Source organism: Canis lupus, chromosome 14, assembly GCF_003254725.2.
Source record: "Canis lupus dingo isolate Sandy chromosome 14, ASM325472v2, whole genome shotgun sequence".
In the NCBI taxonomy this organism is placed as follows: Eukaryota; Metazoa; Chordata; class Mammalia; order Carnivora; family Canidae; genus Canis; species Canis lupus.
This window is the reverse complement of record NC_064256.1, coordinates 18,162,126-18,186,460: the sequence shown is the minus strand read 5'-3', so window position 1 is coordinate 18,186,460 and position 24,335 is coordinate 18,162,126. Positions and strand designations below refer to the sequence as shown.

At 41.2% G+C, this 24,335-nt stretch overlaps 2 protein-coding genes across 3 annotated transcripts in view; one reads left to right on the top strand and one right to left on the bottom strand.

Moving 5' to 3' along the window:
- Positions 1-2,872: 2,872 nt before the first annotated feature.
- Positions 2,873-4,831, bottom strand: LOC112674932 (uncharacterized). Its single transcript, XM_025471374.3, has 3 exons — positions 4,179-4,831; positions 3,599-3,815; positions 2,873-3,199 (listed from the first exon to the last, which is right to left on the bottom strand). Exons 1-2 carry the CDS (start codon positions 4,829-4,831, stop codon positions 3,689-3,691), a joined length of 780 nt encoding a protein of 259 aa, XP_025327159.3. The 3' UTR covers positions 2,873-3,199; positions 3,599-3,688.
- A 602-nt stretch (positions 4,832-5,433) lies between these two features.
- The window catches only part of CDK6 (cyclin dependent kinase 6), a 241,585-nt gene continuing 222,683 nt past the window's right edge, over positions 5,434-24,335 (top strand). For both annotated transcript variants that reach the window (XM_035698480.2, XM_025471371.3), the window contains exon 1: positions 5,434-5,666. In XM_035698480.2, coding sequence (XP_035554373.1) covers positions 5,434-5,666 — 233 coding nt within the window. The remainder of the gene's footprint in view (positions 5,667-24,335) is intronic.

Below are 24,335 nucleotides of genomic sequence, written 5' to 3'. Positions count from 1 at the left end.
AACTTTTTTCTTTTCTTTTTTTTTTACCTTGTACAAGTGATCTAGTGATCTAAATCATGGAATCTCAAATCTATCTTTGGTTGTTGTCAAATTCAGTAGTTAAAAATGCAACCCAGTGTAGAAAAGACACTTTTCTGTTAATTTTAAAGACATTTATGGCTTACTATTTTTTAAACAAATTATTTACCCAAATAAATTCTTGCAGTCATTTGCTGGTTCCTATGACTATTTATTGACAATTATTTCTAAATTACATAAATGTGTAAATCACCAGCAAGTAAATCTTGTTTTAAAAATCATTGATAAATGTAGCAATTATAAAAAATGTAAGAGTCTCATTTGCATCTCTGGTTTAAAGTCTAATTAGTGATTTGTACTGAACCAATATTTTTCATAAATACAAAATCTAAATTTGTTTTCTTAAGTCTATATGGTTTATGAGTTTATAGATACCTTTACAAATTTTGTTCAGAAATTGAATTTTAGAAGACATGCTTCTAAACACAAAATGTATTTTATGAATTATCTTAAGCATAAAAAAACACAAATATCCACTTTTATCATTCAAGAACAAATTACTATAATGTATTATAAAATATTTCCTAATGAAAATGCAAAAATTTTAATTTGCCTAACCTGTTACTTCACACTGTAGTTGGAATTAATTTTATAAGGGCGAAATTTTGATTTACTCTGACATTGGGCAACATGGTTTAATTCAAAAAGTCAAAAAATTTATTGAGGTTAATATTTCCAATTCAAACAGTATTTCGCTGGATTTCAGTTCTTCTAGAGATCTGAAATAAATAAATGTTTTAACTTTGCTTTAAGATGTTTAAAAGGGTTTCAAGTATTCTACAGATACAGACTTTAGAGAACACTGGATTCTTAAAAAAACAAAAAAAAAAAACAAAAACAGCTTTTTTGGGGGGAGGATTTACTCCTTTGCAGGGTCTTGAGGACTTTTTTTTTTTGTCAAAAATCTCATTTTCACCTGCAATAATTGTATTCAGGTTTTCTCAGCAGGTAAAGTATACATTCTTACAAGGTTTCAAATTTCAGAATTCCAATAATGCATTTAAACTGAGCACCCACTGAATCACGTTCTCTTCTCTTTGTTTGGGGTGTGTGTGTGTGTGTATCCATTATCTTGCAGTTCTGATATTTATATTAAATTTTAGTCTTTTTAGCTCCCCAGAAACACCTTAGTGAACCCTTAGCAATTGCTAACCACTTAATAATTGTGAACCCGCGAGCCCCTTCAAGTACGTCGTTAACCACAGAGTGCCTGACAATTTCCAAATCCTATCCTCTGTCCAAAAGGAAAAGATAGGGCTTTGTGAGGCCGAAAGGAAGCGAAGGAAAACAAAACAAATGTAGCTCATGCTGAAAGTGAAAAGTGCTTGGACAGATTAGTATTTTCTTTTCTGCAAGGCGCCCTGCCAGACTTTTTTTTTTTTTTTTTTTTTTTAAATAGAGAAGAGTTATTTTTTTGGTCTGATTTTTCAGTTTCTTGGAAAGTGTTGGTCTTTCCCACCCCCACCGGCCCCTCATAATTATGGTTGGTTGTTTTGTGTTTTTCCCACCCGGCCACATCACAGCCTGCTGGTCCCCCCGCCTCACTCTGTCAAAACCCCAACTCCCGGCGACCCTGGGTTTGGAAACTCCGCGGACTCCCGACGACACGTCCCACTCTCCCTCTCACGCCTCGTATTTTAGTTGCAAGATCCCTCGCTCCAGTTGCAGCGAAAGCCGGAAATTTTCATTTAACTGCCCCCCCCCCCCCCGCCGCCCTCCCGCCCCCCACTCGGAGCCGAGCGTTGGGGAGTGGAGACCCGGAGCACAGCCGGGCTCGCCGCCTCCCCTCTCTCCGGAAGGCTTTAATTTGCACACTTGCTTGCCTCGGCGCAGCGAGCCCCTAGCCCCGTCGCCGCCTCCGGGTGGGTCTCGGGCAGAGTCGGCCTGGGGGGGGGGGGGCGCCCCCGCCCCGGCTCGCCCCGAGCCCCGGCCCGCGCCCCGCAGCCCCCGGCCGCCCCCAGCGTGCGGCGCGGGCGGCGCCCTCCGCCGTGCCTCCGCCGTCCCTCCGCCCTCCGCCGCTGTGCCCACCCCTTCGCGGGAGAGAGCGCCGCTACCTCCTTCCTCCGAGCCGGTTACCTGCTCGGCGCGCGGTGGACACGTGCGGAGGTCGCACAGACACTCGCAGCCCTCCCCGGAGGCCCGACGCGGCCGGGCCCCTCAGGTGAGGAGCAGTGCGGTCGGGTGGGTGGGCTGCGGGGTGGGGGGTCCCCGGGGGAGATTCGGGAGCTTGGCCGGGGTCGGAAGCGGGGGTGTGGGTGGAGGTGACTGTGGTGGGGGGTGTACGTCTTCGGAATCGGCTGTAGTTAACCCCTTACGACCCGAGGCGGGCTAGGGATGGGGACCAGTCCTGGGGAGTTAGAGGACTCTCTCCTAATCTGGCGAGGGAAGGACATCCCATACCAGGGACACCCCCCAACACTAAGATCCGGTGCTGCTCCCACACAGCCGTGCGCGCAAACACCCACGCACTCATCAGGCTCCTTAAAGCGGAATATAAACTCCGCTCGGACCCTCAGAGAATAATCTACCCTTTAGAGTTTAAAATGCACTGCCTCGGGGGGGACTCCATGCGGGACACTGTGCTTCCGTGCCCCACATTCATTTCCCCACCGGAGCTCACTCTCCAGCTCGCGGAGGTGTGGGTGTGGCCTCCACCTTCTCCACCACGAGATCAATGTTAACGCAGGCTTCTTGCTGGAACCCCCTCCCCTGCGGGGGTGTTATGCACACTTAGAGGAGTGCACGCAGGCGGCCAGTGCACGGGCTTGGAGCCCCACAAGGACGCACGTTGGCGTTTAGCTTCCCAGTTTACTTTTATTAATTTGCAGTATCCGAGTTAGAACGCACACCCCGCGGTGAGCAGCGCCGGGCCCCGCAGCGCGCCCCACAGTGTGCACGTGGGGCTCATCTGCGTGTGCGCACACGCGGGAGTCGTGGTCCCCGTGCGGCCTCTTGTCGCTGCGCTGGTGGCGACCCTTGCGGTGCTTGGCAGGCTTCGGGAGAGGCACATGAAGGATTTCATTGAGTGTGAAGACAGAGAGCAGAGACAGAAAGCAGAAGGAGGCGGCTGCAGCCTTTGTAGTCGCGGAGGAATGCGGAAATGTTGAAGCACTATGTCAAACTTTTTTGAAATGGGGTCAAGTCACATTCAGCCAGCGTGGGAAAGCAACAACAACAACAAAAAAAAGTGGAGGAGAGGGGGGGAAAAGGCACTGTTGCTCCCGTTTCTCTCCGCCGGAGCCGACCGTCCGGGGAGCGGGGGGGAGGGGGGAGCCTGGGCGGGCGGTGCGGGGCCGGGCGGGGGCAGCGGGCGCAGCTCCCTGCGGGGGTGGGACGTCCGCGGCGCTGCCGGAGCTGCTGAGCCTCCGGTCGGACTGCGGCGGGGAGGGGGATGCGGGAGGGGCGGGCGGGCGGCGCGGCCGGCGGCTCCGCGGCTACCTGTGTGGCCCTAGGCCTGGCTCGGACCCCCGCGCAGGCTCTTGGGGGGCTCAGTCCTTTCTCCCCCGGGACTCGCCTTTACCTTTTAAGGAGAGCTTTGAATGGAGTGTGAGGGGCCCTGCGCTCGCTGCGGTCCCCTCTGCCAGCACGCCGTGGGGATCGCGCCATTTGTTTAACTCCTGGCAGGAGGCGAGCGGCCGGCGGTGCGGGGCAGGTAATTCCGAGGTGTCCCGGGGATTCCAGACACGCGGCCGGCGTGGCGAATGTACCGCCGAGGCCGCGGCGGCCCTGGATTACGACTGAATGGGGAGGGGAAAGCGTGTCCCTACCCTGCCTCCCCACCCCCGCACTGTGTTGTGCGGAGGGCCCCGAGCGGGGTCGGGGGGTCGGGGGGCGCGTTTGGCCCCTGCCTGATGAGACCAGGCCTCGAGCGGAGGGAGGAATGGAGCAGCCACCTCTGCAACTTCAGATCCAGAAGATCTGGAGAAGTTCCAGGGAGTGGGGAAAGGTTCGGAGTCCCGGCGCCCAGGGCGCAGCCCCTTCTCTCTCACCCCCGAGGCTTGGCATTTACTCCTCCCACCCCCAACCTTTTTAAGAGGAGGTTGGGTTTTGATGAGGTTGAAATTAGTTGAGGATTTCAGGGCGAGTCGCGGTTACGCTACCTTCCTCCCGCAGTTACTCTCTCAGGAGATGACAAGCCAAAGTGCGACGAATAACCCGTCCTCCCACCCTTATGGTCCTTTGGGCGACTCCCCCCTCTGGGGCCCCACCGCTCCTCCACTCCCGAGTAGCGGGAGCCCCAGCCCTCCCCGACCTCATGGGTTTCCACCAGGGAGGTCCTCCGAGTCGGAGGAAGAATTTCGTTTCCAGTCCAGACTTCTTTACCCCAAAAAGACCATTTGTGTGTGCAAGTCGTTTTTAAATGTCTCCTCGCAGAAAAACTGAAAGTAGAAAGAAAGGAAGCAATTTCCCAGCAGATGTCTGACCACCCCTCCTCGCACACTCCCAGCATCGGGTTACAGGGTCCCGGGAGCCCCCACCCACATTCGGCAGCCCCACACGGGTGGACCCACAGCCCCTCCACAGCAGCTTGGGCACAACCCCCGAAAGCCCCACGGCACCCCGGAGCCCCTCTCCCTGCACGCCCAGGCCCGGGGGGGCGGGGTGGGTAGCAGTGCAACACAATGATGTAGGGATAAATATTAAGCCGTGACATTGACGTGCCCGGCACCTCCCCTCCCCCGCGCTCCCGGCACACTCTGGGCTGCTCGGCACGCCCCCTCCCGTTCCACTGCGTCCCGCGCCGCGCGCTCATCCCCGAGGGGCCCCTGCAACCTCTCTGCGCGAAGACGGCTCCAGCTCTGCAGGGAAAGAAAAGTAACTTCGCTTTTCTCGGAGGAACCAGGAAGGATTAAGCAGCCTGGGAGAGGGCAGGAGCGCGCCGAGGGTAGCGATGGGGGCTCTATGGAGTAGGAGGAGGGGAGTCTGCGGGAACTCGGAGGAAGGCGCCCGGGATGTCTGATTGCACTTTTTCTTGTCCTCCCGTCTCTTCTTTTAGGTGGAAGGCTTGTGGACTGAGACGCGCAGGGGTAGAGACTATGTAATCGCTTCGGTGTCTGTGCAGAGGACTGCGCTTCGGGGAGGGAAGAGGAGGGATCGGCTCGCTCCTTGGCGACTCGGCAGGCGGAGTTTCGCGGCGGCACCGGGGTTGCGCCCGCCCGCGGGGAGGTCGCTCCATCCAGCCCCAGCGGCCGCGAGAACCCGAGCGCCGGAGCGCGGTAGTCGGCGGGGGCGAGGGCGAGGGCGAGCGAGACCGAGCTCCGGGGCGCGAGGGAGCGGGCCAGGGAGTCCCGGAGGCGAGCCGAGCGCGCCCCCCGCCCGCCCCAGCGGTGCCGCGCCGGGCGGCGTCCGGGCGGCATGGAGAAGGACGGCCTGAGCCGCGCGGACCAGCAGTACGAGTGCGTGGCGGAGATCGGGGAGGGTGCCTACGGGAAGGTGTTCAAGGCCCGGGACCTGAAGAACGGAGGCCGTTTCGTGGCGCTGAAGCGCGTGCGGGTGCAGACGGGCGAGGAGGGCATGCCGCTCTCCACCATCCGCGAGGTGGCGGTGCTGAGGCACCTGGAGACCTTCGAGCACCCCAACGTGGTCAGGTGAGCGGGGGAGCGGCGCCCGCGCCGTCGGAGGCCGCGCGTGCCCGGGGAGGACCCGGGAGCCGCGGGGCGCGGGGGGCGCGGGGCGCGGGGGGCGGGGGGGGGGGCGGCCGGGGAGGCACGGCCCGACCCGCTGCCCTCACCCAGCGAGAGAAAGTTTTGTCGACAGAGCCGCAGGCCGGAGCCGGCGACCTTGCCAGACCGCGAGCAGAAAGACGAGTCAGGAAATGTGACCTGCGCAGGCTTCCCCGCCGCGGTGCAAGTTCTGTCTTCTCCCTGCTGTCCCCGCAGGGGGGTCCGGGAAGTTGGGAGCCTCGTAGGGAACGAGCCGACCCGAGACGTGCCCTGCCAGCCCCCTCATACTTTCCCTGGCCACTGGGGAATTTTTGAAAGGCTGAGAATAAAGAGAAGTGGCAGGAGGTGATGAGAACTGGTAGGATGAGACCCTTCCTCGTGGAGCCTGGTATAAATAAAGTTTGAAAAACGTAGAGACGTAAGACTATTCTTGCCGATGACGTCGTTTTTCTTACTGAAGTTCTAGAATGATAAATAAGCGTCCAACAGGGTCGCCTACAAAGTTTCTGCCACAAATGTTGCCTATTTGTGTATGACTTTACGTCTCCGAGGTGCATAGTTTTCAGAAGTGGTGATGTGTGACTCTAAGATGTGGAGTCTTCAGATTCTAAGTGTTCTCCGTTTGCTTTTTCTGGAGGGGATGTGGAAAGTGGATGAAAAGACCGCATTTCTTAAAGCCTCTCCTGTGTGGTAACCAGTAATTAAACTAAAGTGTGTGTGACTAGGATAATGGTGTTTTCTTAGTGATCCTGGAATTTCCCCATTGTGTGGTTGACATTGTGTGGTGTGTCATGCTTTTCTTTTCTAAACAAATATACGTAGTTTTAAGTAGAAGAGGAATGCACAGAAACTTCTGCCAGTTCTGGTGTGATTTTACTTATCTCAACTCTTAAGATAGTGTGTTTGAAAAAGGAAATCTTGAGGTGTTCTTTCTGTCTTCTCATCTCTCTGAGGAGTCTGTTCCAGCACATGCCTACTGTGTGCGCTGTGGATGAAAGTATGTTAATAAGCACAGCTAAATATTTTTGTAAAAAGTCAAACAATTTAACATTAGTCATCAAAGTCAAGAGACCCAACACTGACCTTTGAAATACCAAGACCTCTAGAGACACAGAGCCCAAATGTCTTACCAGATCTTCCTGGGAGGTTTTGACTTGTCTCCCCTTATCCTGTGTGATTTGTGTGGTGCTTTGTTCCCAACACAGTGAGACTAGGCTAGAAGGCTGCAAAGAATCACAAATACATAAATAAGGTAGTGAATAGCTATGAAAATAGGATCCCCCATTATACTTCTGCTTTAGCCAGTAAAAGACAGGGGATGAAGGATAATGAGGCCAGGAGAATGAGTGTTTTAAGGAAGATGGAATTAAACATAAGAGCAGTAGATAACGTTTTGTGTGTGTTTTCTTTGTTGAAAACCAAGAAAAGCTCTTCCTGCGAGCCTTTGTGATAATTGGAGGGAAAAGGAGAGAGTACATTTGGGCCCCTGTAACTTAGTCATCTTCCTGGAGGAATCACCTAGGTGCTTCCCAAAGGATAAATTCTACTCCTAGAATTTCAGGAGTGTGTCCGATTAAGGACCATTACATGTAGATAAATTTTTTAAAAATACTGTCCTTCCAACATAGAGATGTCACAGAGGCACCCCTGTGTAATACTATTTTTTACAAGGACTATCCCTATAACAGGATGGGTTTTGCCGTTGAGTTTGATTTTGGCTAACCCATCCTTATACTCTTGATTTATCCTCTTGAAATTGGTTTGTCTTTAGAGATTTCTAACTGACCCATGACTTGGATTCTGTACTGAGAAATTTCAGGAGACTACTTATAAATTCAAGACAAAGTTATCTAAAGGTTTTTTAAAGAGCTTATTTTTATGGGTTAAGTGGTAATGATGGTGCCTACCTCTCAGGAGTTGTGAGGAAAAGCTGAGACAGAGTATATGAGAGTACTTTGTAATTTTAAAAATGCTTCAAATGTCCAAGTATTATATGTTTCCATGCTGACTCGTGGGGCTCTCGCCTCCAAACAAGCTCCTAGTAAAGCATCAGTTCCCCTGACCTTTTCTATAGAACAAATCATCCCAGACGTTACAGGGTCTGGAACCAAGAAGGTACTTGGGTGTAGTGAGCCTGTGGTTTGTCAGAAAAGACCATCAGTCATATGCCATGAAATTCAGTGACACTTGAGAAGAGTATTGATGATGTCATCTTCATGAGCTATGTATCTCCATTCCATTTGGTTTCCTTCCTGTTTATTCTCTTCAGCCTCTGCTTTGGGGCACTCATTGGTCCCCATGACCTGCTTAACTAGACTAAGAATTCAGGATTTTGAAGGTTGCTAATATTTGTTCAGAGAGGGTCAGAATCAAGGATAGGTGACAATGCTTCTTTTCTTTCCAAGGGAAGAGTTGTCACAGTTGGACACCCCCCATACCTGTGACGTATTGGTGTGCCCCACAGGACCAGTTTTACAGCGCTGTGGCTGGTTCTCTAAAGGCTTCTTAAAAGGACAGATGTCTTTGTAAGTGCCTTCAAGTCATAAGTAATTGATCATAATTATAGGCCCTTCCCACAGGTAGTTAAGCCTCTAAGCTTGCAGGAGCATAATAAACATATTAGTTTTTTCAAAAGTTTAAGATTTAATTTTGATGGATTTGCCAGAGAGGCTGACTTGTTATTGCTGGCACTGGCATCGCCTGTATGCACAGGGGTAATGACTTGAAATTCTTGTTTACCCGTGCTTGATGTATCCCAGGCCTGGGCTTGATCAGCCAGTCAATGTCTAGCATGTAAATTTACTTTTATTTTACAGTTGGTAATCCCCAATCCTAGAACCTTTGCCAGAATCCGACTTCTGTGTGAACCTATATTGGAGCTTCTGCACTCCACAAAGGAATCCTGTTTTAGCTTCTGAACACAGTATATATATATATATATGTATATATATATCGGTATATATATATATGTATATATATATATCGGTAGATAAAATGTTTTATCAGCATCCTGTTGATTGACCAAATATTTAATGATGGCTTATTATGTACCAGACCCTGCTAGGAACTGGGGATTCGTTAATGAACAAGTCAGAAAAAGTCTCCATACTTGTAGAACTTACTTTGTAATAAGATGAGTAGTTCTTTCTTCTCTTTAAAAATTCACTTCTCTTTATTTCCATGGGCTTGATGTGCTATGTTTAGCCTAACTAGTTTTATGGAGCAACTAGTATTTATGATAATTTGGTTACCAGGAATTTGCTGATTAAGTAAGATAACCAAAACACTAATCAGAGTCATATGCTTTTTGAAGCATTAGGGAGAGACATACAAATAGATTTCTACATGATGATACTGACATGTAACTAATAGATACGAACATTTGGGCTTTGCATATTTAAGAAGGCTTTAGGAAGGACCTACTTTTTAAAAACGGTGGAGTTAGGTTCTGGGAAAGATACCTGGGTAAATCACACCTACTTCCCTCAAGTAGTTCCCCCTCACTGTGTTTGAATGAATAAGATGATCACTGAACCTTGATAGGCGACAGTGTTGTATCATTACAAAGATACTGGTAAGCGCTACCAGCATTGTCCCCAGGGATTAGGTTTATTAGTGCAATTCAAATCAAGTACTGGTTCAGAAATTAAAACGAATGGCATTTCTAAGTAAGTTAAACTTATGATACCTAAATATGTTAAATTATTGTTGGCATATTTAATCACTGCTTTAAAAAAGAAAACAACCAAAAAAAATAAAATAAAATCCACGCAGCTCAATGATTATTCAAGGAGAGTTTTCCAGATTTTTATTTTTAAAGATCTCAGTAACATATAACATAAAAAGAATATAAAAATATTATTTTCTCTAGGAAAACCGAATCATGGCATATTATTTGAGGTAGCATAAAGCTGAATCCTTAGGTGGGTTTGCTCATGGGAATCCTGAATAAAAGTATTATTTTGTGGGTGAAGGATATGTTCATTAGGATTTGTTTTAGTGAAAGCAGGAAAAACAGGGGTTTAATTTTCTTTTTTTAAGTTTTGGTATGTAACAAGTGTGCTTGGCCCTTCATTCTCTAAGAGTTCCTTGAGAAGTTTCCAGTTTATCAGGGTTCTTTAATACATTTTCACAATTATGTTCTGCCCATTCTTTGTTCCTGCTGAAGAACTAGATAAAGCTAAATTGTTGGCATTGCACTTGAATCCTTTTACATAATTGTTATCACCCTGGAATTATTAGAATGTCTCTATTAAGGAAGAAATGGCTTATAGAAGGGAAACTTGTATAAACTTGAACATCTCTTGGTCTATTTCCCTATGTTTAAGACATGGACAAGTGAATATCAATGAAAACAGACTCTTTGTTAAGAGGAAATTATCTGTTGTCTTTTGTTTTTTGTTTTTTTTAACACCTCACTATCAGTGATTCCTAGGGAATGTTCTTTCAGATTGAAATATCTGATGGTTACATATGTCATTTCAGACTCCTGGGCATTAGAGTTGGAAAGACTTTGGAAGTCTTTTAGCCCTTTTATGTTATACGTAAAGAAATAAAGTTTAGAGGTCAAGCAACGTGTCTGTCATGCCATTTTTAAGTTGTTTACTTGTTCTAAAATCTGAGTGGCAGTTTTTTAAAAAATTCTTTTTGTTTGTTTGATGGAAGAAGTTAAAGCGAATACCTTTCTAGTTTGGGAAAAATGAACTATGTGTAGACAAAGATGATGGTTTGCCAGGAATAAGTGACATATCACTTCAGGAAATTCCTGAAATCTGTGGTATTCCCTGCTGAAGTTTATCTGTAAAAAGTGTGATGATTATCCATTAAGTTAAAAAAAAAAAAAGATTATCCATTAAGTTCTGCCTTGGAAGAATTGGAATAATAACTATGATCACATAAACAGCTGCGGTTAAAAAGTAATATGTTAATATACTTAAATAAGTAATAATAGTGAATTCATTTTAGACAAAACAATAGGAAAAATATAAATGCTCATCTGATAAATGAACTGTTAAATAATGTGGCTCTGGTATCTACTACCCATATAATGAAATAAACATTAAAGTACTTGAAAATCAGGCAACATAACAATCTCTAGGTACATAAGCAAATATGGTACTACTGCTTCTTGAAGAACTAATCATACTATTGCTATATTTGTCAGGAGATTCAGGTGAACTTGTCTTCCTAGGAAGGAAATTGTGAACTTCTTGGTGTAATAGAACATGGCAGAAAAGAAATCTGGGTGCAGGAGGTTTGGTAATAGGACAAGATAGTGTGTGTATGTTGGGCTTTGTCCAAGGGCCAAAAGGCACTGTTGAAAGTGGGTACTGGTGGTTGGTAACAAGCATGCCTACATAAAGGTCATCATTTGTGTAATGATCTAATAATGCTAAGTCTGCTGAGGCAGATAGGTCAGCGATCGGAGGAGTTTTATAAGAGACACTGGGCAGTTGTTTAGAATATCACCAGTTTGCTGCCATACTTGATCTCGTTTTACCATCTCCACATGGAGCTCTCTAATAGGTGAAGTGAAAGTACCTTAAGGCATGTGGCAGAAATCTGTGAATGTGTAGTAGTAGCCTGGGTGTCCATTTGGGATAGAATAATTATTAAACATTTAGTAGTTTACTTAAATTTGAGCAACTGTTGGCTTTGTCATTGAAGTGGCCATTTTTTTTTAAATTCTCCTTGTCTGGCTTTCCTAAAGGATTTTAATGCAGTAGAATTAGAATCATAGTATATGGATTTCTGAATTGGGAAAGGTCTTAGATACGACCTAGTTTAATTCCCTTTTAGTCTGTGTAGGAATTGTTTTGTCAACTGTGTAAAACACCTTATTTTTAGTCAACTGTTTTATTCCACGGTTATATGCATCTTCTACAATACAAATTGATACAAATTGAGGATGGCCTAAGGTTCCGATGCAGGTTTATATCCAGTCTTTGCAGGACAGGATGATTAATGGTCATCGCATATCAGAAAAACACTCCCTTGGGATGTAAAAATTATTTTCAGTTTAATGATTTCATGTTTTTTCTGACTTGACTATAAGATTATATCTTTTATATGTACAAATAACACAATGTCTGTAACTATTAGTTGCCTAGTGTATATTTTCTAAATGAAGGAGAATAAGTTATAAATTCCTAAGGTGAGAACTTTTCATCTTTTTAGAGCTGCATACAGCATTAGCAAGTATCTCTGGCTAAACCCTGGGAGATTATTGGGTATTAATTGCAATGCATCTGCAACTAAGACTATTTAGTAAGAACTTTCAAATACTTATACCCATTTTTAAATTATACAAATACCTACTTTTTTGTCTTCAGTACTAGCTTTGGCTTTGATAGGATTTTCTTGTATTCCTTCTGTGCATTTGCTACATGTATTCTGCTGTGCTGGCAAGTAGACTACTTAATTTTCCCTGAATATGCTCTTTGCCATCCACCTCTGCAACTTTAATTGGGCTGATATCAGAATGTGCACTCAGTACCCTTCCCTGTACTACTGTTTTCTACCTGTTGAAATGCTACCCATCCTTCAGAGGCAAGCCCTAATGCCACCTTTTGTGTGTGTGGTCTACCCACCCCTTAATACCTACACTTGGTTAAAATTTCTATTCCCTTTGAGCCTTGGCATCTTTGGACCTCCTTTATGACAATCCATATATATCTGTCCCTTTATATTGTTTATTATATAATATATGATATTAATCTCCCCCCCCCCAACCACCCTCTTACGATCCTCTACCTTTCTACGTCCTAGTTATAAGCTCCTTAAGGCAGAAAGTATCTTGTGGTCATGTCCACTTGCATTCTATATCCAGTGGAAATAAAATTCATAAATGAACAAATGAATGAAATAATGGAAAAGAGGTTCAGTTATTAAGGAGGGGACCATATGGATTATTTCTCTTACATGAATGTTAATACTAAGGAGTGTCAAAAGGGAAAACAAATCAGTATATAGGATTATATATGCTTGGTTTCCTAGGAATAATGAAAAATACTGAAAAGAGAACATTTCATTTTTGTTGTACTCCAATCTATATAGTTTATATTGAAGTGAGTTTCAAAATTTAAGTAATTCCCATTATTATCTGTACATTCTTGGACTTAATTTATATACTATAATGAAGACATGAAAAAAAAAGACATGAACATTACAAAATGCACACACATTCAGAAGTTGGAAATGATTTGAACATTTTTAAATATAAGAATGGAAGGTATTCTAAATACGTTTTAATCAGTTGCTTGAATTATTTTTTCCCCACTAATTTTAATATTGTTGGCTTTCTTTACTGGAAGAACTCAGGAGGAGCAAAGTTAAGGAAAATCTTCCTAATAGTTTCTAAAAGAATATCAAGATTCGGAATTCTGTTAAAACATTGTCTTCCACTCGACTTTATAATATATGTACAGAGAATTTCATTCCACCTTGACAAACTGGTAGGATTAGTTAAGTATTCTTCCAGCCAGACTAATTCCAGTTCCTCAAGACACATGTGGTTGAGGTGTGTGTGTGTGTGTGCGTGCGCGTGCGTGCATGCATGCACGCACGCGCACATGGGCATATGCATGTGTATGTGTGCATATCCAGAACAGTTGAATGCAAGATCCCTAAAAGATGGGACTGTTTTCTTGTTCCTCTTTTGCTAGTGACTGGCATCTTCTAGCTCAGTATAAATATTTGTGAATGGATGGATATGTACCATCTAGGAATTCAGATTTGGCTTTTTTTAGTCAGAATTGGGTAATAATGTCTGAAAGTATATATGAGATCTGTAGCATTAAGCAAGTATTTATGGGTTATTTGTTATATTCAACATTTTGTTAAATATGATTGACCTATATCTTGAAATATTTCCCCAAAAAGTGATATTAGATCTGGAAGTTGTTTCAAAATAGACTCTAGTTAAAACAAGTTGACCATTGTTAAAGCTTGTAGAAGTTCATTTTCCTATTCTCTCTTCATTTGTATATGTTTGAAATTTTTCATCTACTAATAGTAGTAGAATACTAGAATACTTGTTCTGACTTCCTTGACCTGTTAGCTGAGTGACCTAGAGTAAATTCCTTATGTCTTTGCATTTTGGATTCCCCACCATAAAATAGGATTATTACTACTCTTTTGACTTTAGAAAGTTACTGTGATTAAATGACTTTGTATATATGAAGGTCAAATGTTATGGAGATGTAAGATACTAATAACAAAATGAATTCCTGACCTCAAGAAGTTTTGTAATTTTGTGGAGGAAACCAACATGTATACAGATATCTATATTGCAGATTGTTGGGAGTATGTACTTTCATTTTTTCACCCCATAGGGTGAAAGTATAAATGGAGCTAGGTATTTCTGAAAAGGTATATTTTGGGTTTATAGTAATTATAGTAAAATACAGTCATTAATCTGAGTATTGGTAATTGGTTTCAGATTTACCCAATGCTGTATGCTTTCACTAATGGATTATTGTAGGAGGGTCTGAGGACAAAGTTCTCCTGGGACCACACTGTCAAAACTGATGGGAGTCTGATGATTTTTGTATTTCACTATTCAAATTAAGGAGAACTTGAATTCATTGCTTGTTCTCTCTCTCTTAAAAGATTTTATTTTTAAGTAATCTGTACACCCAATGTGGGGCTTGAACTCAGCCCAAGATTGGGGTCCGACTGAGTCAGCCAGGTGCCCCTTTCTATTTTTTTAAAAAAGATTTTATTTATTTATTCATGAGAGACACAGAGAAAGAGAGAGGCAGAGACACAGACAGAGAGAGAAGCAGGCTCCATGCAGGGAGCCTGACATGGGACTCGATCCCTGGTCTCCAGGATCACGCCCCAGGCTGAAGGCAGCAGTAAACCGCTGAGCCACCCGGGCTGCCTCTCTCTCTCTCTTTTTAAATTTCAAATCTCAAACAAAATTATTACTTTTTATGTCACACAGTTAAAATTTTTTTAAAAAGATTTATTTTTTTGAGAGCGAGAGTGGGGTGGAGGGGCAAAGGGAGAGAGAGAGAATCTCAAGCAGATTGTCCACTGAGCATGGAGACTGACATGGGGCTCAATCTCATGACCCTGAGATCATGACCCAAGCTGAAACCAAGAGTCAGACACTGACTGAGCCATTCATGCACCCCCTAAAACTTTTTTTTAAAAATATTTATTTATTTTAGAGTGGAATGGGGGAAAGAACAGAGGGAAATGGAGAGAGTATCTCAAGTAGACTCCCTGCTGAGCATCGAGCCCAACGCAGGGCTTGATCTCACAACCCTGAGATCATGACACAAGCCAAAATTAAGAGGCAGATGCTCAACTGACTGAGCCACCCAGGTGCCCCTTTTTTAAGACTTTTTAGTGAAAACCAAGAAACTATCTGAATGGTTTCAAGTTAGGAGTTTTAGAGGATACTGTCTACATTTCAACCATGGAGAATCCCTTGAGGAAGTTATTAAGTAGCCTTGGGTAAAAATGGGCTGTTTTCTTGTTGAGCCATGAGAAACTGAGACAGATTGAAAGATTGGGTTAGAAGGAATTCCCAGTGTTAATCATGTGTATGAAGTGTATTTAAATTATGGAAGTCCCCTTAAAGAACTGGGAAGGAAAGCATCCTTTTGAAATAACACACTTTTTACACATTAAGACACAGATGAAAAGTTGTGACATCCTGCTATTCATGCCGATGGGATTTAATCAGTGGTAATTTAGCTAACTACTAGTTCATTAGACTAGAAGTTGGGGTTGTTGATGCCATTTGGGTTCTCCGCTAAACAAGTTAATATTGCAAAGAGAAAAACTCTGTATCAGAGGCATTACTCTTTATTCCTTAAATGTTGGCTGACTCAGAATGTTGGGATTGATTTCAAGGAGAACCATATAAGGGATCCCTGGGTGGCGCAGCGGTTTGGCGCCTGCCTTTGGCCCAGGGCGCGATCCTGGAGATCCGGGATCGAATCCCACATCAGGCTCCCGGTGCATGGAGCCTGCTTCTCCCTCTGCCTGTGTCTCTGCCTCTCTCTCTCTCACTGTGTGCCTATCATGAATAAAAATAAAAAAAATAAAAAAAAAAAAAATAAAAAAAAAAAAGGAGAACCATATAAGAGCATGGTTGACTCAGTGGTACCAATTCTGAATCCTAGAAAAACAAGACTTTTGAAATTAGTCAAGAGTAGCATCATTGTTTATGAAAAATGGTAGTTTTATCTCTTCCTTAGTTGATAAAATTGAGAGGTGACTCATCATTAGGCCAATAGAGAATGGTCTGGAAATTATCTTGTGGTCTGAAAGGACCACACGCTTTCAAGGTGTGGCAGAAGATGAATTAAGTTGAAGTAGAGGTGAGCGATACAGTGACGTGAAAATAAAATACGGTGGTAGAACTTGGAATAGTTTATATAAATCTGAAGTTTCTTAACTCCAAATCTTAAACCTAGTGATCTGAAAGTAGATGAAAACGCTGGTATAGAGAGACCCCAACCAGTACGTGTTGAAAAAGTAAACTCAGACTGTCATTCTTTAATTGTATATAATGAAATGGAATTTTATTTTCTGATCGCTTTTTCATAGAAACTTTATCTTAACCATCTTCACATTGTCCTTTGTCCCTAGCACTCAGATATTTGTGGAAGTGATGCATGAATTAACGTAGAATATACACTTCCCTTTAAAACATAAGCTCCATATGAGCAGGAATTTTTGTGTGTTTTGTTCACTTCTTCGTTCCCCATATCTAGAATAGTGCCTGGCACATAGTTCAGTAAGCATCTGTTGAGGGACTGACTGAATGAATAGTTAAACTGTGACTAAAGATTATTCTTTTACAGTAACTTTATTAGCAGTAAAACTGTAAATTAATATCAAAATTTAGGGGTCCCTCATGGCTCAGTGGTTGAGCATCTGCCTTTGGCTCAGGTCGTGATCCTGGGGTCTTGGGATCAAGCCTCATATCAGGCACCCTGTGGGCAGCCTACTTCTCTCTCTGCCTATGTCTCTGCCTCTCTCTGTGTGTCTCACATGAATAAATAAAATCTTAAAAAAATATCAAAATTCAGCAGATATGTTCTTTTTCTATTCATTCATTAGTATTGCACTTAAAACTCTTTCGGATTATATAGTCTCTAATAATTAGAGTAGTATATTGGATTCTGACTTAGAAAGTAGGAGTTGGTTGATATTTTAATGGTTAGCAAGTAGATTGGATACTCCTAAGCTAGGTCTTCCACTAATGTTTTTATAAGTTATGAATATAATTTTAAATAAAAATATTAAGTGATACCTTAAATGGTTATATCTTTTATAGCAGAATTGATTTAGATGTTTTGGTGGAAATTATAAGGCATGGTTTCAGATTCTCTGGGTTATCGAAATTTTATAAAAAAGGGTTGACACACTCTCCTAAAGAGTTTGACATAAGTTGTCAAGCCTTTGTATATAAATGACTGTAACTGTCCTTATAAGTAGTGAAGCCCAAGTGTCCAGTCCCAATTTGAACCTTGCTCCAGTACTCCTATTTGATGCTCCATTACAAGTACCTTCCTTTTCTGCTTAAAGTTGATTGTGGTCATATAAGGAATCTGACATTACTTAGTCATGACCAGCTATAAAGACTAACAGTTATAATGATAAGAAGAGGAAGGAGGATGAGGGGAAGGAAAGGAAGGAAGGAAAGGAATTAAAAACAGAGAGAAGGAAGGAAAAGGAGGAGTAGAATAGAATATCAGGTATGTTGCTGGAGTTCTTGGGGAATCGTTTGTATTTTTTAAATTTAAAGTAGTTCTAATTTTCTGTTAATTGTTCTGGTTATTACTGTTGTGTAGTCAAGTGGCCCAAAATTTAGGGACTTAAAAATACCATTTTCTTATGCTCAAAGATTAAGTGGTTGGGGAATTCTGACAAAGCACAGAGAGAATGGTAGATTTCTGCTTCATGGTGTCTGAAAGCTTCAAGTGGAGATAAAGTAGCAGCTAGGGGTTTTATCATCTGGAGATGTCTTTATTCTCCAACCTGTTTCCTGTGGGCTAGTAGAGGTAGGATAAGACCTGAGCTGGGACTGTAGTCCCACCTTACCTCTCCATGTGGTCTGGGATCCCTCTCAGCATCAGGACTTCAGAGTATTTGGATTTAGATGGGTGGCTCATGGCTCCAAAAGCCTGTCAGTGTCCCTAGGAACAGGCAGTGTCATTTCTGCCACATTCTGTTGGTTACAAGTTAATTTAAAGCCTTATAGATACAAGGGGATGGGACATACATTATCTCTTATTGGAAAGAGTATTAAAGAATTTGTGGCTTCCCCCCACACACCACCCCCCCCCCGCCCGTCTCTCTTGCTCTCTTTTTCTTTCTTTCTTTCTTCTTTTTCTTTTCTTTCTTTCTTTCTTTTTTTTTTTTTTGTAATCATGACATTAGTACTTGGTGATTAGTATAGAAGAATTCATGATTTCAAAACAAAACAAAACAAAACAAAACAAGGCTCCTGACCCAATTATCCCTATTCCCAGTACTCAGACACAACTTTTAACTCTGTTTTTGGTGCTTGTGATAGTTCTACCTGTTAATCTAGATAAAATACTGTGCTCTCTTTCTTAATACTTAACCTTTAGATACTGGTTGACTTCCTGCTCCGAAAGATGAGGGTTTAGCTCATTAATACTACTCCCTGTTCATCTCCTTCACCTTTTGTTAGATAGGGATATTTTTATTTCATATAATAATTTAAGATAATATCCTTAAAGACCAGGTTTTTGTTCTTTCATTTTTGGCAATATCTCTTGATTCTCCATTGAATTGGAGAAGGGTATTTAAACCCCTAACCTTTGTACTCCTTTTAACATTACACCTTTTTTTTTTTTTAAGATTTTATTTGTTTATTCATGAGACACACAGAGAGGGAGGCAGAGACATAGGCAGAGGGAGAAGCAGACTCCCTGTGTGAGAGTCAATCTCAAGACCCTGGGATCACAACCTGTGCTGAAGGCAGATGCTCAACCACCAAACCACCCAGGTGCCCCTAATATTATAACTTTTATTATCTACTTTGTTAAAGTTGTTAAACATTCATATTCTGTTCTGCAGCCACAACTGCAGGTCCACTGTTATAACTATTTATGAGGTCATAGAAGTCTGTCTTTCTTAAATACCAACATCTGGATTCTCATTTCTTACTCTGTATCACTTTTAAAAAAATTATACTCTATGTTAGTGTACTTCTTATTTAGACCATGACGTTTTTATACTGTTTTGTTTTTCCTGGAGTTTATAATTGCCTTTCTATTTTTTCATACACTGTTTGCCTTTGTCACAGCCTAAACTTTTTTTTTCAAACACTTTATCATACCAGCCATTTCTGCCGAATTGCCCATTTCCTGAAGTTTCTCTGAAGTTTTGATTTACTCTAGACTGGTTATTTACTGAGCCTGATGAACAGTTGTCTTCCTGAGACTTTTTCACTGTTTCTTGGGTTGGAGCCACTTAGTCCTACATCCTGGCCTTTCCTCTTTAGTGGTTCACACCCTTGTTTTGCTAGTATATGTTTGCAAGTAACTTCCTAAGAAATTGTGTATGAGAGATAAGCTTTCTGAATCCTCACCAATTTGGAAACATTTTATTGTCCCTCACATTTGATTGTAGTTTAACTGTTTTTAGAAGTTTAGGATGAAAATTTTTACCACTGAACTTGAAAGCCATTGTTCTCTCTGTTCAGTGTTGCCAATGAGAAATTATTTGCCAATATGATTTTCTAATTAGTTTTTAGTAAGTTTTTGTCTGGAAACTGCTAGGATGTGTTCTTTGGAAATATGTATTTTATGTGGTACTTTTTAAAATTAAATTTGCTGGGGGTGCCTGGGTGGCACAGTTGGTTGAGCATTCAGCTCTTGGTTTTCGCTCAGGTCATGGTCTCAGGGTCATAGGGTTGAACCCCACATCGGGCCCATGCTCAGCAGGGAGTCTGCTTGGTTTTCTCTTTCCCTCTCCCTAAGCCTTTTCTGCTTGTGTTCTCTATCTAAGATGAATAACTAAATCTTTGAAAATAAATAAATTAATTAAAATTGCTGGGCATTCTGTAAGATCTATGTGTAGATTTGTTTCATTTTACTTTAAAAATTATTTATTTATTTATTCTATTCTTCATTTCCAAGACTCTTCTTTTAGATATTTGATCTTTAAGTGAGACCTTGAAGTCCCTTAAGTTCAGTTTTACAGGTTGGATCTTTCTGTGTGTCTTGCCTTCTTTTCTTCTGTTTTCTCACTATTCTATTTGCTTTGGTTTTGTTTTGCTCTATATTCAAGAGAAATTTTCTCTATTATTTTCCCAACTGTATATTGAATTTACTCTTGGCAATTATATTTTAACCTCAAAGCATCTTTTGTTGTTGTTCCCAGTTTGCTTTTTTGGGGGGTAAGCATTTTGTTCTGGTTTTATGGGTGTAATAATGTCTTTGAATTGCTCCAAATGTTTAAAAACTCCATATTATCTTTATTTTAGTAAATGTTAGTTTTAGCTTTCTTTTCCTATTGCTGGATTCTTTCAATGCCTTGTGATGCTTGGATATCCTTTGCTTTTAGAAAAAAAATCAAGTTTATGAGATGTAGTTTATATGCAGTTAAAGACACCCATTTTAAGACTGTGCTTTTTATGAGTCCTGACAAATTTATACAACCACATAGCCACTTTCAAAATCAAGATCTAAAACAATTCTGTTACCCCTCAAGTTCCTCAGGCAATCAATCTCCTCCCCTACCTGGACCCCTGGCAACCACTAAATTTCTTTCTGTCCTAATAGATTATATTTGTCCTTTCTAGAGTTCTGTATACATTCAAACAGCATTGTGTTCTTTTGCATCTGGCTTTCATCACTAATTTTGAAATTCTTTCATCTTTACTGTATCAGTAGTTCATTCTTTCCCAGTATATGGATTTGCCACAATTTTTATATCCATTCACATCTTGATTGTTACTTGTGTTGCTTCCAGTTTGGAGCTATTTTGAATGCTGCTCCTATAAACATTCATATACAGGTCTTTGTGTTGATATGACATATGCATTCATTTCATTTGCATAAATACCTAGATGTGGTTTGCTGGCTTGTATGGCAAATGTGTGTTTAATTTTTAAAGAAATTGCCAGACTTTTCCAGACTCGTTGTACCATTTTACATTTCCACCAGAAATGTGTGAAGATTTCATTTGACTTGCATTCTATTCAACACTTGGTATTGTCAGTCTTTTTAATTTTAACCATTCTATATTAGATGTGAACTGATACTACATTGTGGTTTTAATTAGCACTTACCTAATGACTAATATTATTGACGTCTTTTCATTTGCTTATTGGCAATTCTCTTACCTTCTTTCAGGAAATATCTATTCAGATATTTGGCGATTATTTAAAATTGGGTTATCTTATTGTATTGTGAAAATTACTTATATATTCTGAAAAAGTTTTTTGTCAGATATATGTATTACAGATATATTCTCTAGGCATATGGCTTCCTTTTTTTTCCTTTTTTTTAATGCTGTCTCTCAAACAGAAGATTTTAATTTTTCCAAAGTCATTTTTTCTCTAATGGTTTGTCCTTTTTTTTATATCCTATCTATGGAATCTTTGCTTACCCCAAAGGCATATATATATATTTTTTTCTTCTAGAATTTTATGATTTTGCTTTTATATTAAGTCTGATACATTTAAGTCAAATCTTTGTATGTGGCTTGAGTTAAGAGTTCCATTTTTCTACTGGCACAAATATCCAGCTTCCTAGTACCATTTGTTGAAAAGTCTCTGCTTTTTTTGTTTTGGATTACATTGGCAACTTTGTAAAAAATTAGTTGACCATATATACATTTGGGTCTATTTCTGGACTCTGTTCTGTTCCATTGATTCATATTTCTTTTGTTCTGCCCTGCCATGGTGTTTTATTTACTGTAGTTTTATAGTAGGTATTGAAATTAGATAGTGTAAGTTTTCCAACCTTGTTCTTTTTTATTTTTATTTATTATTAGTTTTTAGGATTTTATTTATTTATTCATGAGAGACACACATGGGGGAATGCGGGGGCGGGCAGAGACACAAGCAGAGGGAGAAGCAGGCTCCATGCAGGGAGCCTGCTGTGGGACTCCATCCCAGAACGCAGGATCACAATCTGAGCCAAAGGCAGATAGATGCTCAACTACTGAGCCACTCAGGCATCCCACCTTGTTCCTTTTTTTTTTTTTTTTCCCACCTTGTTCTTTTTTAAAATTGTTTCTTGCTATTTTGCTTTTTGTAATTTTGCTCAGAATTTTTACATCTATGTTTTTGAAGGGTATTGTTCTGTAATTTTTTTATAATGTTTCAGATCTTGATTTTGAGGTAATTCTGGCCTTATAAAATGAGTTGTTGAGTGTTGAGAGCTCGTCTGAAAGATTTTCTGAAAGATTTTGTGTAGCATTAATATTAATTCCTTCTTATACATTTAATAGAATTTACCAGTTCAGTTATTTGGGCCCAGCATTTCTTTATGGGAAGGTTTTAACTAAAAATTCTAGTTCCTTAATGAATATCGGGTCGTGTAGGTAAAATCATATTTTGTTGTTTGTATTTTTCAAGAAGTGTTGTGTGTTACATGTAGGTTTCTTAGTTTATTGGTATAAATTCTTTATTCTTTATTGTCTCTTATTTTTAATGTCTGCAGAATCTATAGTGATGTCACCTCTTTCAATCTTGATATTGGTAATTTGTATCCCCCCCCCCTTAAACCACACAGGTCGAGTTTTGATAGTTTTATTGCTGATAAATCAGTTTTGGGTTTCATTAATTTCCTTTATCATTTGTCTCTTGTCTAGTTTATATTTACCTTTATTTCCTTTTCCTACTTACTTTGGGTTTAATTTGCTCTTTTAGCTTCTTAAAATAGAAGCTTAGCTTATTGATTGTAGAATTTTCTTCTTTTCTAATACAAGCATTTATGTTGTTTTATTCACTTTCCATAAATTTTGGTTTCTTTTTATTTACTTTTATTTTTATTTTTTTTTAAGATTTTATTTATTTATTCATGAGAGACACAGAGAGAGAGAGAGAGAGAGAGGCAGAGACACAGGCAGAGAGAGAAGCAGGCTCCATGCAGGGAGCCTGATGTAGGACTACAGAATCATGCCCTTGAGCCAAAGGCATACGCTCAACCGCTGAACCATCCAGGCATCCCAAATTTTGGTTTATTGTAGTTCTGTTTTCATTCAGTTCAAAATATCTTAACTTTATTTTGGTGATTCTTCTTTGACCCTTGGGTTACTTAGATTTGTGTTCTTTAATTACGTACAGGATTTTTCAAATTCTTTCTAAATAAATTCTGTTGTGATCAGAGAACAACTCTATGATTTTAATCCTTTTTCAATTTATTTACTTATGTATTTATTTATTTTTAAAAGATTTTATTTATCTATTCATGAGAGACACAGAGAGAGGCAGAGACATAGGCAGAGGGAGGAGAAGCAGGCTTCCACGCAGGAGCCCGATGCAGGACTCCGTCCTGGAACTTTGGAGGCAAAGGCAGATGCGCAACCGCTGAGCCACCCAGGTATTTGATTCCTGCTGCTCTGATTTCTATTGAAACCCTATGGCTCTGAATTATTTCCTTCTCAAAGTGGGATGGTTCCGAGGATGAGAAAGGAGCATTTCTGCTCACATTTATGGCTGTGGTCCTTGGTGTGGGCCACACAAATACATTTTTTTTCTTGAGTTGCCTTATTGCCTATACTTAATATATTAAATATAGCTAAAATTTAGTCTTTAGATTGAGTTTCAAGGGCTTTTTTCTCGATTGCAGCCATTTACTGAGAGTTAGTTAGGCAAAGCAAACCATTTTCTCACGGTTAATCTAAGCAAAACAATGGGAAGGGACATTTGTAGACTCCTCCTCTCTTCTTACTCCCAACCTGGCTGCTTGTTATTTGAATGAAACACACAATGAGTGTCCCTCCTTTTTCAATTTATTAAGACTTTTTTTGGTCCATGTAGTTTATCTTGGTACATTTTACATTTGGTTTTTTTAAAAATATTTTTCATTTTCTTCCTCATTATTTTCATGTTTTCCTTTAGGTGTTTGAGCATATTTATAATATTTTAATATTTGTAATAGTTACTTTGATGTATTTGCTATTCCATAATCTTGGTCTTTCTGGGTCTATTTCTGTTGACTGAATTTTTTCCTGGTGGTGGGCTACATTTTACTGTATGTCTGCATGTTTAATACTTTTTATCAGATGCCAAACATTATGAATGTTATACATTGTTGACTGCTGGATTTTGTTCTATTCCTTTAAAGGGTGTTGGACTTTGTTCTGATGGACAGTGAAGTTACTTGTGGTTCAATTTGATCCTTCCAAGGCTTATTTTTAGTTTCTAGGGTTTTTTGTTGTGGTGGTGGGTTTTTTTTGTTTGTTTGTTTGTTTTGTGGTGTTTTTTGTTTGTTTATTTTTTTGTTTTGTTTTATGGAGAGGGGAATCTACTGTTGGCTTTATTTTAGGGCTAGTGTAGACCCAGTAACTAAGGCATTAGCTTTTTGTAGTCTTTTCTTCTCTAACTGATGGGAACAAACTGAGAAGATTTCTTGCCCTTTGTGA